Source organism: Paroedura picta, chromosome 3 (assembly GCF_049243985.1).
Source record: "Paroedura picta isolate Pp20150507F chromosome 3, Ppicta_v3.0, whole genome shotgun sequence".
Taxonomy (NCBI): Eukaryota; Metazoa; Chordata; class Lepidosauria; order Squamata; family Gekkonidae; genus Paroedura; species Paroedura picta.
Genome location: NC_135371.1, coordinates 124748309 through 124761061, shown reverse-complemented (window position 1 = coordinate 124761061; position 12753 = coordinate 124748309). Strand labels below are relative to the sequence as shown.

The 12753-nt window shown below is 40.5% G+C and overlaps 1 protein-coding gene across 2 annotated transcripts in view; it reads left to right on the top strand.

Moving 5' to 3' along the window:
• The window catches only part of TBCD (tubulin folding cofactor D), a 179387-nt gene that overhangs the window by 102785 nt on the left and 63849 nt on the right, over positions 1–12753 (top strand). For both annotated transcript variants that reach the window (XM_077327561.1, XM_077327563.1), the window contains one exon: positions 9464–9549. In XM_077327561.1, coding sequence (XP_077183676.1) covers positions 9464–9549 — 86 coding nt within the window. The remainder of the gene's footprint in view (positions 1–9463; positions 9550–12753) is intronic.

Sequence of the window (12753 nt, the reverse complement as noted above, 5' to 3'; positions counted from 1 at the left end):
ACTTTTTACTGCAGGTTGTAGATTCTTTCACCCTGGCTTTCTCAACTTTCTTCAAGTTGATGCTTAGTATTGAGATAGCACTTGTAAGATCTCGACCTTGAGAAAGATTGAACTAGGCTATTAGAATATACAAGTGGGAACCTGCAAATATCTAACCAACCTACATTTCTGTGCCCCCTTTTCTTTAGATTCCCCAATCCTAGCAACCTTTACCTAGGAAAGCTAGTTGTGTGGTGCTGGCCACTGTACTTGTGCGGAGAGGCACCTCATTTGCCACTGTACCTCCGTTCTAAGAGTACATTATCCTGCTTTCCTTCTCTTTATCCTCACATCAGCCCCGTGAAGTAAGTTAGGCCAAAGGTGTAACTGGTTCCAAATCACCCAGACTGATTATGCATGGCGCAGGAACTCCAGGATGGCGGCAGCAGGGCAGCCCTGATTATGCATGACTCTGCCACCATTCCAGCCCTAGCCTGGCGCAGCGCCCTAGAAAACCTGCAGCAATTGAACGCGGAATTTTCTGCAGTTCCTGGGATGCCGCGAGCGTGAGTGGGGCCTGGGTCGGGCCAGCACCGTGCATAATTGGCAGAGCCGGGCCTTTCAGCCTGGTCCTTCCCCTGACCTACGGTGTCCCTGCAAGAACACCACATGCCCCTGTCAGTTCCGCGGAGCTGCCCGGGGACTCCCCCCACCCCCACCTTGGTGAGAGAGCATGCCGCTCCCCACCATTGTGCAGTGGGGCCCCCATTCCCCCTGCTCCCTGCCCCGATGCTGCTGCCTTCAGGCAGCGTGCCGGGCTTTTCTGCCTTGCTTTTTTGTGTGCGTGCATGCGCTACACTGGGGCAACCAAATACGTTGGGGGATTCCCTCCCCCATGAGTACACGGGAAGCACCGGGGCATGCTGCCCCGGCACAATGCCCAGCAGCAGCCCGGCGTGCTTGCTGCCGTGCATAATGGGTACCAGTGAACTTTCACAGTATGATGGGTCTTCTACCCTGGGTCTCTCAAGCTCTGCTCTGAAGCTTTACCACACTGGCTTTAATTAGGGTCATTGCTGTTGAACTGTAGCAAACAGCAATGCCTAGGTGAGTCATGAAAGTTGAGTGCTATCAAGTCACCCAGTGGTTGTTGCCAGGCAGGCTTGGCCCAATGAGTTTCTCCCTGGAAAGGACTCTATCTACTCCCCTTGCCTTTTACTGAGAGAACCCAAGCCTAAAATTCTGTGGTTGCCTAAAGTGAAAAACTATGTTTCTTAAAGCTACAAGCATCCTTTTATCATTTTTTTAGCTTTAATACCCTGTGTTTTGTTTTGTTTTTAAGATTTCAGAAATTTATACAAACTGGGGGCCCTTTTCAGGTTTGCAGAAATACCTGCCTTGGCCATTAACAGTGCCAGTCACCAGATTTAAATATATGCAGTTTTGGCTGACTTCATTATTTGTATATAGATGATGATGATTATATGATACCGTATATACTTGCATATAAGCCAACCCAAATATAAGCCGAGGCACTTAATTTTACCACAAAATCTGGGCAAACTTATTGACTCGCATATAAGCCGAGGTTGGGAAATGCAGCAGGCTACTGGTAAATTTACAGGGTGGTCTAAGTGCTTAATCCATGCTCAGTCATCACAGGCTTTCCCATCCAGACTTCCTCCCAACAAATACAGAAAAGTCAAGAGGATGAATAGCTGCTGGGTTTTGTACCTCGCTTTTCACTAACTAAAGGAGTCACGAAGCGGCTTACAATTGCCTTCCCTTCCTCTCTTGATGCCAGACACCCTGAGAGGGATCTGACAGAACTGCTCTGTGAGAACAGCTCTGGCAGGAGAATCAAACAGTGCCCCCCAGACCAACAAACCAGAGTAGAACAATAGTACCCAAAGTTGGCAACCTACTACAACAAGTACAACAGCTACCAAATTGGGGGCTACAATGCCCCCCAGAACAAAACACTGAAAGAAAGAACTGTAAAACTGAAAAGAAAGAACTGTAAAAGTCAACTTTTAAAAGAAACACAATGCTGCCCCTCAGATAAAAGAAGCACTGAAAAAAAAGTAAATCCAACAGCACCCCCAAAACCACCCCACCCCCAGAAACCAAAATAATAATTTGGAAGAAGTGATTAGGAAAAGAAGGGGGGAAAATATCAGAATCCCTCAGTCAAAAATTGATATCCTAAAACATGCTAAAGTAAGTTTTCAAGATATTTGGGGAAGGGAATTGTTAACTGGAGGCCACTAGCTCACTTGCAAAGAGCTTAGTTTTTAAGATCTTTGCAGTAGGCAAAGGTTGACTGGAGGCCACTAGCTCACTTGAAATGAGCTTAGGTTGCAGATGCAATGCTGTGTTTGGCTGGCTGGGGGCAGGCTGTTAATCAATTACCCGCGTATAAACCGTGGAGGTCTTTTAAGTGCTAAAAACAGTGCTGGAAAACTCGGCTTATATGTGACTATATACGGTAAGTCTTCCTACCAGTTTCCCTTTTTCTCCAGTATATGCTCTGTGCCCCATTAAGTAAGTTGTCTTCCTTTTCCAGGCACTCCTGTCCTATAGACATGTTCAAAGTAAATATGGTCTGTGCTTGATTACACAGTTATTTTTTTACTGTGCTTGTGAGCAGGAAGTGTGCATGCATAGAAAAGGTGATATCCAGAAAAGAAAAGCAGGTATTCAGAATAAAACTTAAACTGGTCTTAAACTCAAACATTGTCCTGTGCTTGTGATGGTAAATTTTCCCATAAATAGCATATGCATGTAAAGAGAAGAGACACATCCTAGCAAAATAGTTCCCACTGTCCCTCATTACTGAAATTTGTCATAGGCATTTGGTCATTCTGTTCTTAACTGTGAACATGTGAGATATTCCCTGAACTTTTTGTATGCTGCAGGTCAAAATAATTTAAGAGATGGACCACCATCGAATGACTCAAAACTGTAGCATTCAAGGAGTTGTTAATGTTGTTGGAACACTGAGACTATCTCCACCTGTCTCTCCTGGGCCGGCAGAGCATAGAAGGAGGAAAGTGCTTGACAGCCCCTCTGTGTTTTAGAGTGATTGGAAGTAGCATGGCTTCTGGACTGATCTGGGAGAAGTAGTGAGAAGCCCCTACTTCTAAGAGTTATTAGGCTAATGGGCACTTCTTCCCCATTGGTTGTGGGATTAAGGAATAATATCTCAAAGTATTCTATACTTTTGGATGAATTATGTGTTAGCATAATGTTTACAAAATAAATTATAAAATAAACAGAACCTGTACTGTATATTCCCAGACCAGCAACTTTTTAAGAAGTAGCAGTCTTGGATATTGAGCTTCCTTCTGAAGCGAATCAGGATCAGCTGATCAAAATGCCAGCTGTCTGACCTATATAACAACAACTAGGTGTAATATTTTGAATTTCCAAGCAGTGATTATATGCAGTGGAGGTGTGTTTAGAAGTCTGTGGGCTGAAAATCAAACTCTTAATGCAGAGAAGAGTCATCATTCCTATGACTGCAACAAGGAAAGGTATCTTTGTTGTTTGCAGCTATGGAAATCTGGGTAGTTGGAACTTTCGGGTGGGGGACCTAATTCAGAGGAGAGGGAACCACAGTGAAAACTATAGCTGCATATATCTTATAAATGTGACTTAAGGGGATTTCACCCCTCTATGTCCTCAGTCTCCCCTGCAGACTGGGTTCGTTATTTGGGTCTCTTCCAAGAACAGCTACCTGAGAAGGAGACTGTCATTCCCTTCAACTATCTGAGTTGGATAACTGGCCCCCGGTAACTCCTGAGGAAGTGTTAGACTTAATTACTCAATTAAAATGTATAAAGGCAGCAGGTCCGGATGCGGTGATTCCTGAAATCCTAATTGCTGAGCCTAACTGGTTGGCCACTCCTCTTGCTTTGCTCTTCACCACAGTGAACAATTCTGGCATTCTCCCTGAGGCCCGGCTAAACATGGTAGTAATGTCCATTTACAGAAAAGGAAGTCAAAATCTTCCAGCTAACTATAGACTTGTTAGTCTTTCAATTTTAGGGAAACTGTATGCTAAATAATTAGCCATCAAACTCAGGTCTTGGGTTATGATGGAAACATTCAGGGACTGTAGCAAATAGGAATTCAAGGTAAATCCATGTTATATCACTGTTTACTCCTTCAGTACCTAATTAATAAATACACTTCTAGAGGTAGATGTAAATTATATGCTGCCTTTCTGGATCTAAAATGGGCATTTGATTCTGTCCCAAGGGCTCTCCTAGGGTGGAAATTAAACTGCAGGTCAATCAGTGTCTTCTATCTCTTATAATACAGCTACATTCCTCCACTACCTGTCAAATCAAGATTTTCACCCAATGAAGGTATGAAGCCCTCTTGCTCCCACCCTTTTGAATCTTTTTTGCATGAGCTTTGCTTTCCATAGACAGTCATGCCCCATTAGTTACCTCTAAGAGAGTACCAATACTGCTCTAAACTGATGACACTTATTCTCTCCTGTACCCGTATAGGACAAAAAAGATTACTAAAGATGATATATGAAGATTGTGTGCTCAATAAGTTTGAACTCAGTTCAAGATCATAGTCTTTGGAAAATGGCGGAAAATGCATAGGTAGTCAGTAGAAGAACAAGATTTAGAACAGGTTAGGACCCTTAAACACCTTGGACTTCACTTCATGGTCAAGTCATAAAAACATGGCAATCAGTACATCTAAATGCTAGTATCCCAGCCATTGCAAGATTTAACTTGAGTCAGGGCAACCAGAATATTCTAGCTGCTGTTTAAGTATTTAATGCCAAAGTGACCATGGCTCTCCATTCTGGATAAATGGTCTGAATAGAGACATTGCGAAGATAGAATCCAACTTTTTGTACAAGATTGTGGGTCTACCGAAATGTGTCCCATATGCTGCCCTGTGTCTTGAAAAGGGCTGAATTCCATTATAGTCCCAATTTTCAAAAAAGGTAGCACTAACATTCCTAGCAACTATCGCCCCATAAGTCTATTATCTGTACTGGGGAAACTATATTCAAAACACTTATTGGGATGCTTATTAGACTGGATGGCTATTAACAATCTACCAGGCAAAGAACAAGCAGGATTCTGCTCTGGATGTACCTCACTTGACCATTGTCTTGTATTATCCTTTCTAGCAGAAAAGTACTCCTTACATCTAAAAGGCAAATTATATGCAGCTTTCATTGATTTACGGGGAGTATTTGATTCCATCAATAGATCCCTATTATGGAATAAATTAGCTGCTCTGGGAATGGACAAGCGATTGCTTTTCCTAATTCGTAAATTACACACTTCAAACAGCTGTCAAGTGAGGTTTGACAGTAACGGTTCCTTAACTGAAAAGATCCCGGTCACTAAAGGAGTGAAACAAGGATGCCTTCTGGCCCCATCATTATTCAACTTATTTTTAGCAGATCTTCCTAATCAATTGGCTGAATCTGAAGGTCACGCACCGAGGTTAAATTCCCACCCTATTCCTCTCTTGTTGTATGCGGACGATGCAGTTCTTCTTTCCATCTCTAAAATTGGGCTCATGTGTCTACACTCAGCATTCTCATCCTTTTGTTCCCAAAACAGCCTGTTTATCAATTTTGATAAAACTAAGATAATGATCTTCTCTAAGACCTGGAAATGCAGCCAATGGAAAGCAGATAGAAATCCTGTGGAGCAAGTAAAATGTTTCAGATACTTGGGCGTTAGTTTTCGTCACCAAATGAATTGGTCCTTGCATTGGAAAGCGGCACTTGCCATGGCAAAGAACCAGTTAAGTGCAGTCTCATGTTTTCACTTTCGTAGTGGGAACCAGTTTGTGCCAGCAGCGATCCAGATTTTTCAGGCGAAGGTTGTTAATCAACTAATCAATTATCAATTATCAATTAATCAACTTTTATATGGGATACCAATCTGGATTGAGTCTTTAAATGATGAAGTGGATCATATAACCACAATTTTCTTTCATTGTATTTTGGGTCTTCCAAATATGATTAGTCTTGCCACCCTTTGTAATTAGTTGGGTCTTGGTCTGTTGTCATCTAGAGTAGCGATCCCCAACTTGTGGGCTGCGGACCACATGTGGTCCTTCGACTAATTGGAGGTGGGCCCCGAAGGACGCCTTCTCCCCCCCCCCAGCCCTTTACTTCATCCCCCCCCCCGGCCCTTTACAACACACTTCGGGTGTCATTGTCTCCCATCACTCCCAGATGGGACTATCTCGTTGCAGAGAAAAAAGCTCAGGGTTCCCATTGATTTGTCATTGTCATGAGTTAAAATTTCCATGAAAATAAAACATTCCTTATGTTCATTGTTGTGGCGTGTCTGTATCTTATTTTGAAGGGATGTTTAAACATTACCATAGCAATCAGAGAGCGTTAGGGCAGTGGTTGAGAGTAAACTACCCCCCCCCCCACCGGGCCTCAGTAAAAGGTGTTGAGTGGTCCCTGGTGATAAAAAGGTTGGGGACCACTGATCTAGAGCATGGTTATCCACTATCAAATTCTGGATAAAATTACATTATCGCTCCACTCCTAATAGTCTCTTGTACAATCTGCTAAGTGATCCTTTTGTTTCTAAATGGTACTGGCAGATCCAACATAAAATTCACACTCTGGGTATCAACTTGGAGCCTCTGGCTAATTATGAGGAGTTTCAAATATACAGTATTATTAGACAGAGAATCCGTGATATTGAGAGACAGACCATCGAAGCGGGAATCAGTCGGACTTGTTCCCCCCGCTTCTTCGGCCTTGCTTCCAATACAGGTCAGGGAGCTACTTATATGCAAAGTCTTATTAACCTACTCCATCGTCATGCTTTTATGCTTGCTAGATTAAACATCTTCCCATCAGCTGTCCTGGCAGGCAGATACAGCAATGTACCAATTGGGAACAGACTTTGTAAATTTTGCCAATTAGAGCTTGACTTAGTGCCACATATTCTACTCTATTGCCCATCACATTCTATGCTTAGACAGCGACTTGTTGTCCCTATCACGATGGACCTTTCTGGCCCTATGGACAGAATAACCAGGCATTTGTTAGCTGATAGGTCCCCATAAATAACGGAACTGAATTCTTGGCTACTGTGATACAAAAGGACAGTCAGGTAGGCAAGAATCAGGTCTAGACCAGGGGCACCTACAATTGGTGGAAATTACTGATCGCTGGGCATTCTGGAGGAATCTACTGTTGGTTACTGCTTATTTTATTTTATTTTCTTTATTTGTTTTTCTAGACTATGTAATTTTTATCAATTAATTATAATTATGAATTACCCTTGTTGTTATGATGTTTTATATGCCATTAAAGGTTTTTTGAATTTGAATTTGAAAAGGGTCAAATCCTCTTAACAACTAAAGATTGGAATATGGTCTTCAAATTTTGGTTAAGGGTTCATTTTAATAGTGAAGACGGAAGTCTGACTCAGTATATGCTGAAGGAATCTGAAACCTCTAGCTGGATCTGAATGATGGAGGGCAAACTTAAAGAACTTGAACTCAATTATGATCTCTTACTGTTCCAACCAGAGAGGGAAATCTTCTCTTGTATTAAAAGAGCTTGATTACCAAAAAGCTAAATATTGATGCTTATAAAACATGCTGTCCCTTGATCTTCGGTATCCTCTTTCATCCGGATCAAATGGCCCCATACATCAGCATCCTAACTTATCCAAATCTGCATAGAGTTATTTCACAGGCAAGAAAGGAAGGTAAATTTCGAGGGATACCATCTGAAGACAGATTATATCCTTGCAGTGTTGATGCCAGTGAATCCCTAGTCCATATGATGTTTTACTGTGCCTTGTATGGCCCTCAGTGTAAATTTTACATGGAGAGTTTTTAAGCCAAGAATACTTGGCTTAAATAGTCTTCTCATTGATAGTGTGCCTGGGAATGCAGCTAGTTTCCTGCAGACGGATCAATTTATTCGTCAGAGGCACTGTTAAAGTTACAATTGTTACAAAAGTTACAATTGTTGTTTTATCTGTACTACTGCCAATTAGTTTTCTTTTATATAATGCCAATAAAGGTCTTATGTAAGGGTATTCAAATCAAATTTATTTTTTTATACAGCACTGCGGCCAGATAAAACAGATAGCAAGAAAATATGTAAGGGTATTTCACACATAATCTTTGATTTAGATATACTTTTTCAGGCTGCGAACTGGTGGGAGGGAGGGTGATCTGGGCACTGCACATGTGTGGCAGGTCCATGCATGTGCGTTTGTGCCATGCGCAGCCGCAAACTGTGAAACTGCTGAGCATGCACGTTTGCGGCCGCACATGGCGCAAATGCACATGTGTGGACCTGCTGTGCATGCGCGAAATCGCCTTGCATAGTGCAAACGCGCATGCGCTGACCTGCTGCACATGCGCATTTGCACCGGCGGCTGCGCTTCCCTCTCCCCCCCTCCCGCAAAAAGAAGCTTGTTGGGCCGCAAGCTAATTGGCCGTTTTGGCGGCCAATTTGCTTGCGGTCTGGGAAGTTTCTCACTGTGGGGGGGGGGCGGGGAGAGGGAGCCGCGGCCCAGTGCCAAGGCCTTTGCAGCCCAGCACCAGGCTGCAGCCCGGTGGTTGGGGACCACTGGTCTAATGTGTCTCAAAATAGAGTATTTTTATAGATTACATGTATTTTCAAAGTAAGAGGGATTTTTCGATAATCATCTCAGGCAAGACTGTGGTTAAAAAGAGACAACCCCGCCCCCGCCCCCACACACACAGATACACACAAATGAACAGTTATGTTTGCCAAGTATTGTAGGTGGGAAACAGTCCAGAGGAGTCAACATTATCACAATGATTGTTAACTGTTACACTGAATGTACGTGTGCAGGGGAGGGTGTTCTTAAGAACTGCATTGAGTGACGGGAATGTGTAATATGAAAGAGTGGCACATGAAGGGGTGTCTGCCAGAGTGGATAGAGGATAGTATCACAAAAGGAACATACTCTTGCCCTTCCTGGCTGCCTGTGTCAGAAGGGGAGTCGTATGGGCTCAGGAGATAGTAAAGGTCTCGTATATGTGTGTGTTCATCACTGCCTTAAAGTAGAAATCAGTGTATTAAACTCCAAAGAACTCTGAAGAGTTGTATAACTGCGACCCAGTCTCAAATGTACCACGCTTGAGCAGAGTCTCGGAAATGTCATGGATTCCTGAATGAAGCAGATGGTTTAGATCTTTTCCAGTCTAGTTTGGGACTCTAGTACAGGACTGAAATGGCCTTGATTGGCCTGATAGATGACCTGCACTGGAAGATGAATGAGGAGTATGACCCTATTGATTCTCTTGGACCTCTTGGGTGCTTATGATGATATTTTGTCAGGAATTCATTTTAATGTTTTTCTTTTTCAAGGAGTGGTGAAATGTTACTTTATTTGTGGGAGCTACTTTTCAACTAATATTTATTATTTGTATGAAATTATGTATGATCTGTGTTTTATTTTTTTCTAACTCTGATTAGGGTACTTTCCCACATGGAATTGACATTTTGACTGCAGCAGATTATTTTGCTGTTGGTAAAATAGCCAGCTGTTTTCTCAATGTAAGGTAAGATTGTCTTAAATTTAAATAATCTGTTTTGCCTGAGTTTTATGGGTGATTTAAAAATGCTTAGAAAATTGTGAACTATAGTTATGTTGTTTTTGGAGTAAAGTTGGAAATGCCAGTGCCTTCATTTTTTTTTAATTTAAAAACCTAAATGTGAACCATTTTAATTTGAAGGTCATCACTGTACAAACACAGTAATTAATTGTAATCACCCCTTATAATGATTCACCCAAGAATTGCAGATATACAATCAAATATATTTTGGACAATTCCAAATGGTTCTACATTGTACTGGTTGAATATTGTACTGCAACTGCTAACCAATAAATACAGAAAGGCAATTTACCAATACTATTAATCAAATATATTCAAGTCCTCCCAAAGCATTGTAGAGTTAGTTAATGCTGTAAGAGCCAATCCTCATGATATACAGCACAAAGTGCAACTGAAGTGCTTTTCACATATTACAGGGAATGTACAGTGTACACGTGTAATTTATTTGAGGGTTGAGTAATTCTCATGTTATGATAAACTCATATGCACTTGAAAGTGTGATACAAGCCCCACATTTTCCAAGTTCTGGTCCTTGGTTTCCTTTGTAAAGAGAACATGCATTGGCTTTCTATTGCAGACAGATGTATGGGTGTACAGACAGGATGCATATGCTTTCACTGTAGCATGTATAACGTGAACCGGGCTCCTGTCAGCTGAATTCTGGACTGTGCCACATCAGATTGTGTGTGCAGAACATGAGAGAGAGAAAAAAAATTAGGACAGTTCTTGTTCCCATGTGCTAGTTAGTTACATCATGGAATCAATAAAATAAGATCAAATTAAACTAATCTTTTATTTCCAAACATTAAAACTGAATATAGAAAGTGTTATGAATTTGATTAATAGTGTTACATATTTCACCATCTGGAATGATATTCTAAAGGTTCTGCTGAACAGCCTAGTATGCTAGTCAGAAGTTGAGCGATTACATCATCCCTAATTTGCTTATAATAATTCCAAGACAACAGTGCATGCAATACAGTCTCTAACATCCCTGTACTACAAGGACATAATCATGTTAAAGGATATGATTATAATGGTACCTTGAGTATTGCTGATGGCAAAACCGACAATGTGCTAAAGTAAAAGTTCTCTTATATTTGAGCATATTTGCAGAATTCTTAAATACTGAGAAATTTAGGTCTAGATACAAGGGTGAACAAAGTCTATATGCCAAGGCGTGAATATTCTGGTAATCTGTATCACAAAATCATTGCTTGACTAGTACCTGAGCTTCATCTAGGTGGGAAAATTGTTCGGTAGGTGAGAAAATTCTGTACAGTTAATTTCTCTGATCATAACTCCCCCCCCCCCTTTTCTCCATTTATGGTGTTATACAACCTAAAGAAGCAAAACTAGAGAATGGATCTCTCTGGCAAATTGTTTATTTATGTTATTTATAGTCTACCTTTCTCCCTGGGACTCAAATCGATATAATCATCAAGTTAACCTCCTCCCCTCCCCCCACAAGGCTTGTAGCTACAATTTTATATATTTAAGAAGTCCTAGAAGATCACTGAGGAATCAAGCCTGAATCTTTTGTTTGTTTAGATTGTGTCCATAAAGTCAAACAAGTTTCGCTTATAGTAGTTGAGACACCACTTTGACCTTGTATATATGAATCAAACTGGTACAAAACAACTACCATTCATATAATAAGTAATTACACAGACAAATTGTCCAGTATTCAGCTGTACATGTTGGAAATGTGTGGATCATTTGCCAGAATAATGACAAATTAACAATGGCCAGATGCTTGTAAAACTGCATTTGGTGCCTATCCATGGGCCATCTACACTTTACTATTTTGAAACAAACATTATCATATTTTACATCCAGACTGCAAGGGAGGATTTGTGTGTGTGCTTCCCCAGATAAGACTCCTTTTGCCAGGGAATCTTTCAATCTGAGGTGGTATAGTACAGAATTATTGTTTTGTATGTTTTTAAATTATTTTTTTAAAGACAATAATACAAAAGGGACACAAAAGAAAAAGAGGGGCCATACAACAGACTGCACATAACAAAAATCATTATACGTTACTGGGGGTATGGAAAATATGTCTCTACAACATCCTCCTCACAATTTTCATTATGTCCTCTATAAAATACCATAATCCTTACTCCAAACATTTCAGATTTCACAATTGATGCACTTTACAACCATCACATTAATTTCATCACTGCTACACAATTTCATGTTATACATTTCATCATTTCCACACACTAGCCATAGTTTTCAGTATATCAAAGATCAAAAGAAAGTGTACTATATATATCCCAAGGACGTATCAAGGATATTTTTGTCCCAAATCTATTTCCTTATATCTTTATATACAAAATTTGTTTCATTCTGCTTCCACATTGTAATACATTTATATGTGTTGCTGTATATACAGTTTCTAATCTTTGTTATTCTGAATTTGTCTCCTGCTTGCATAACAGACACTCCATCTCTCTTCAGATTTCAAAATAGATCTGTTTCTAAAATAGTTATTTTTACCATTACTACATAGTCAAAAGTTTTCCCTTTCTTTTAAGCTTGGACTGATACCTGATTCATTTTGCTGCATAAATAATTCTAACTATCGTAACCATATAATCAAATATCTCTTCCAAAACTTTTGGTAATTTATTACACAATATTTCTAATAATGTATTATTAGCGTCTATAGGAATTTAAATTTTAATATATTCTGCATTTCTATAGTCCATAATTCTGTCTGCCTCATCATTCTGCATAATGTGCTAAATTCAAATGTATTCTTGAAAATATTCTTTAAAAACTCATAGAACAATATTAGAAATGCAAGTCAAGTACTGATATGCATTAGGTATTTGAAGTTTGCAGATCTTGGAAAAACTACCAGGGTTTAAATGTTTATTAAGTGAGCCAGTTTCTCTTTGTTTTTTATATGTTGATCCTAACTTATATTATTTCTGATTGTCCCTTTCATCTATTAGCTGCTTGGCCACACTCGTCCATGTTATTCTGCCCTCCCTGTACTCTGCTTTTCTTTGTACACACCCTCCTCCTACACTAAGCAGATTTCTCAACTCTTTCTTGTCCAGCTCAACAAAAGCAAGGAAATGTGATGGGTGAGGGAGGCACTTCTATCCCACTTGAGCTTTTGGGATTTCCCCCCTCTTA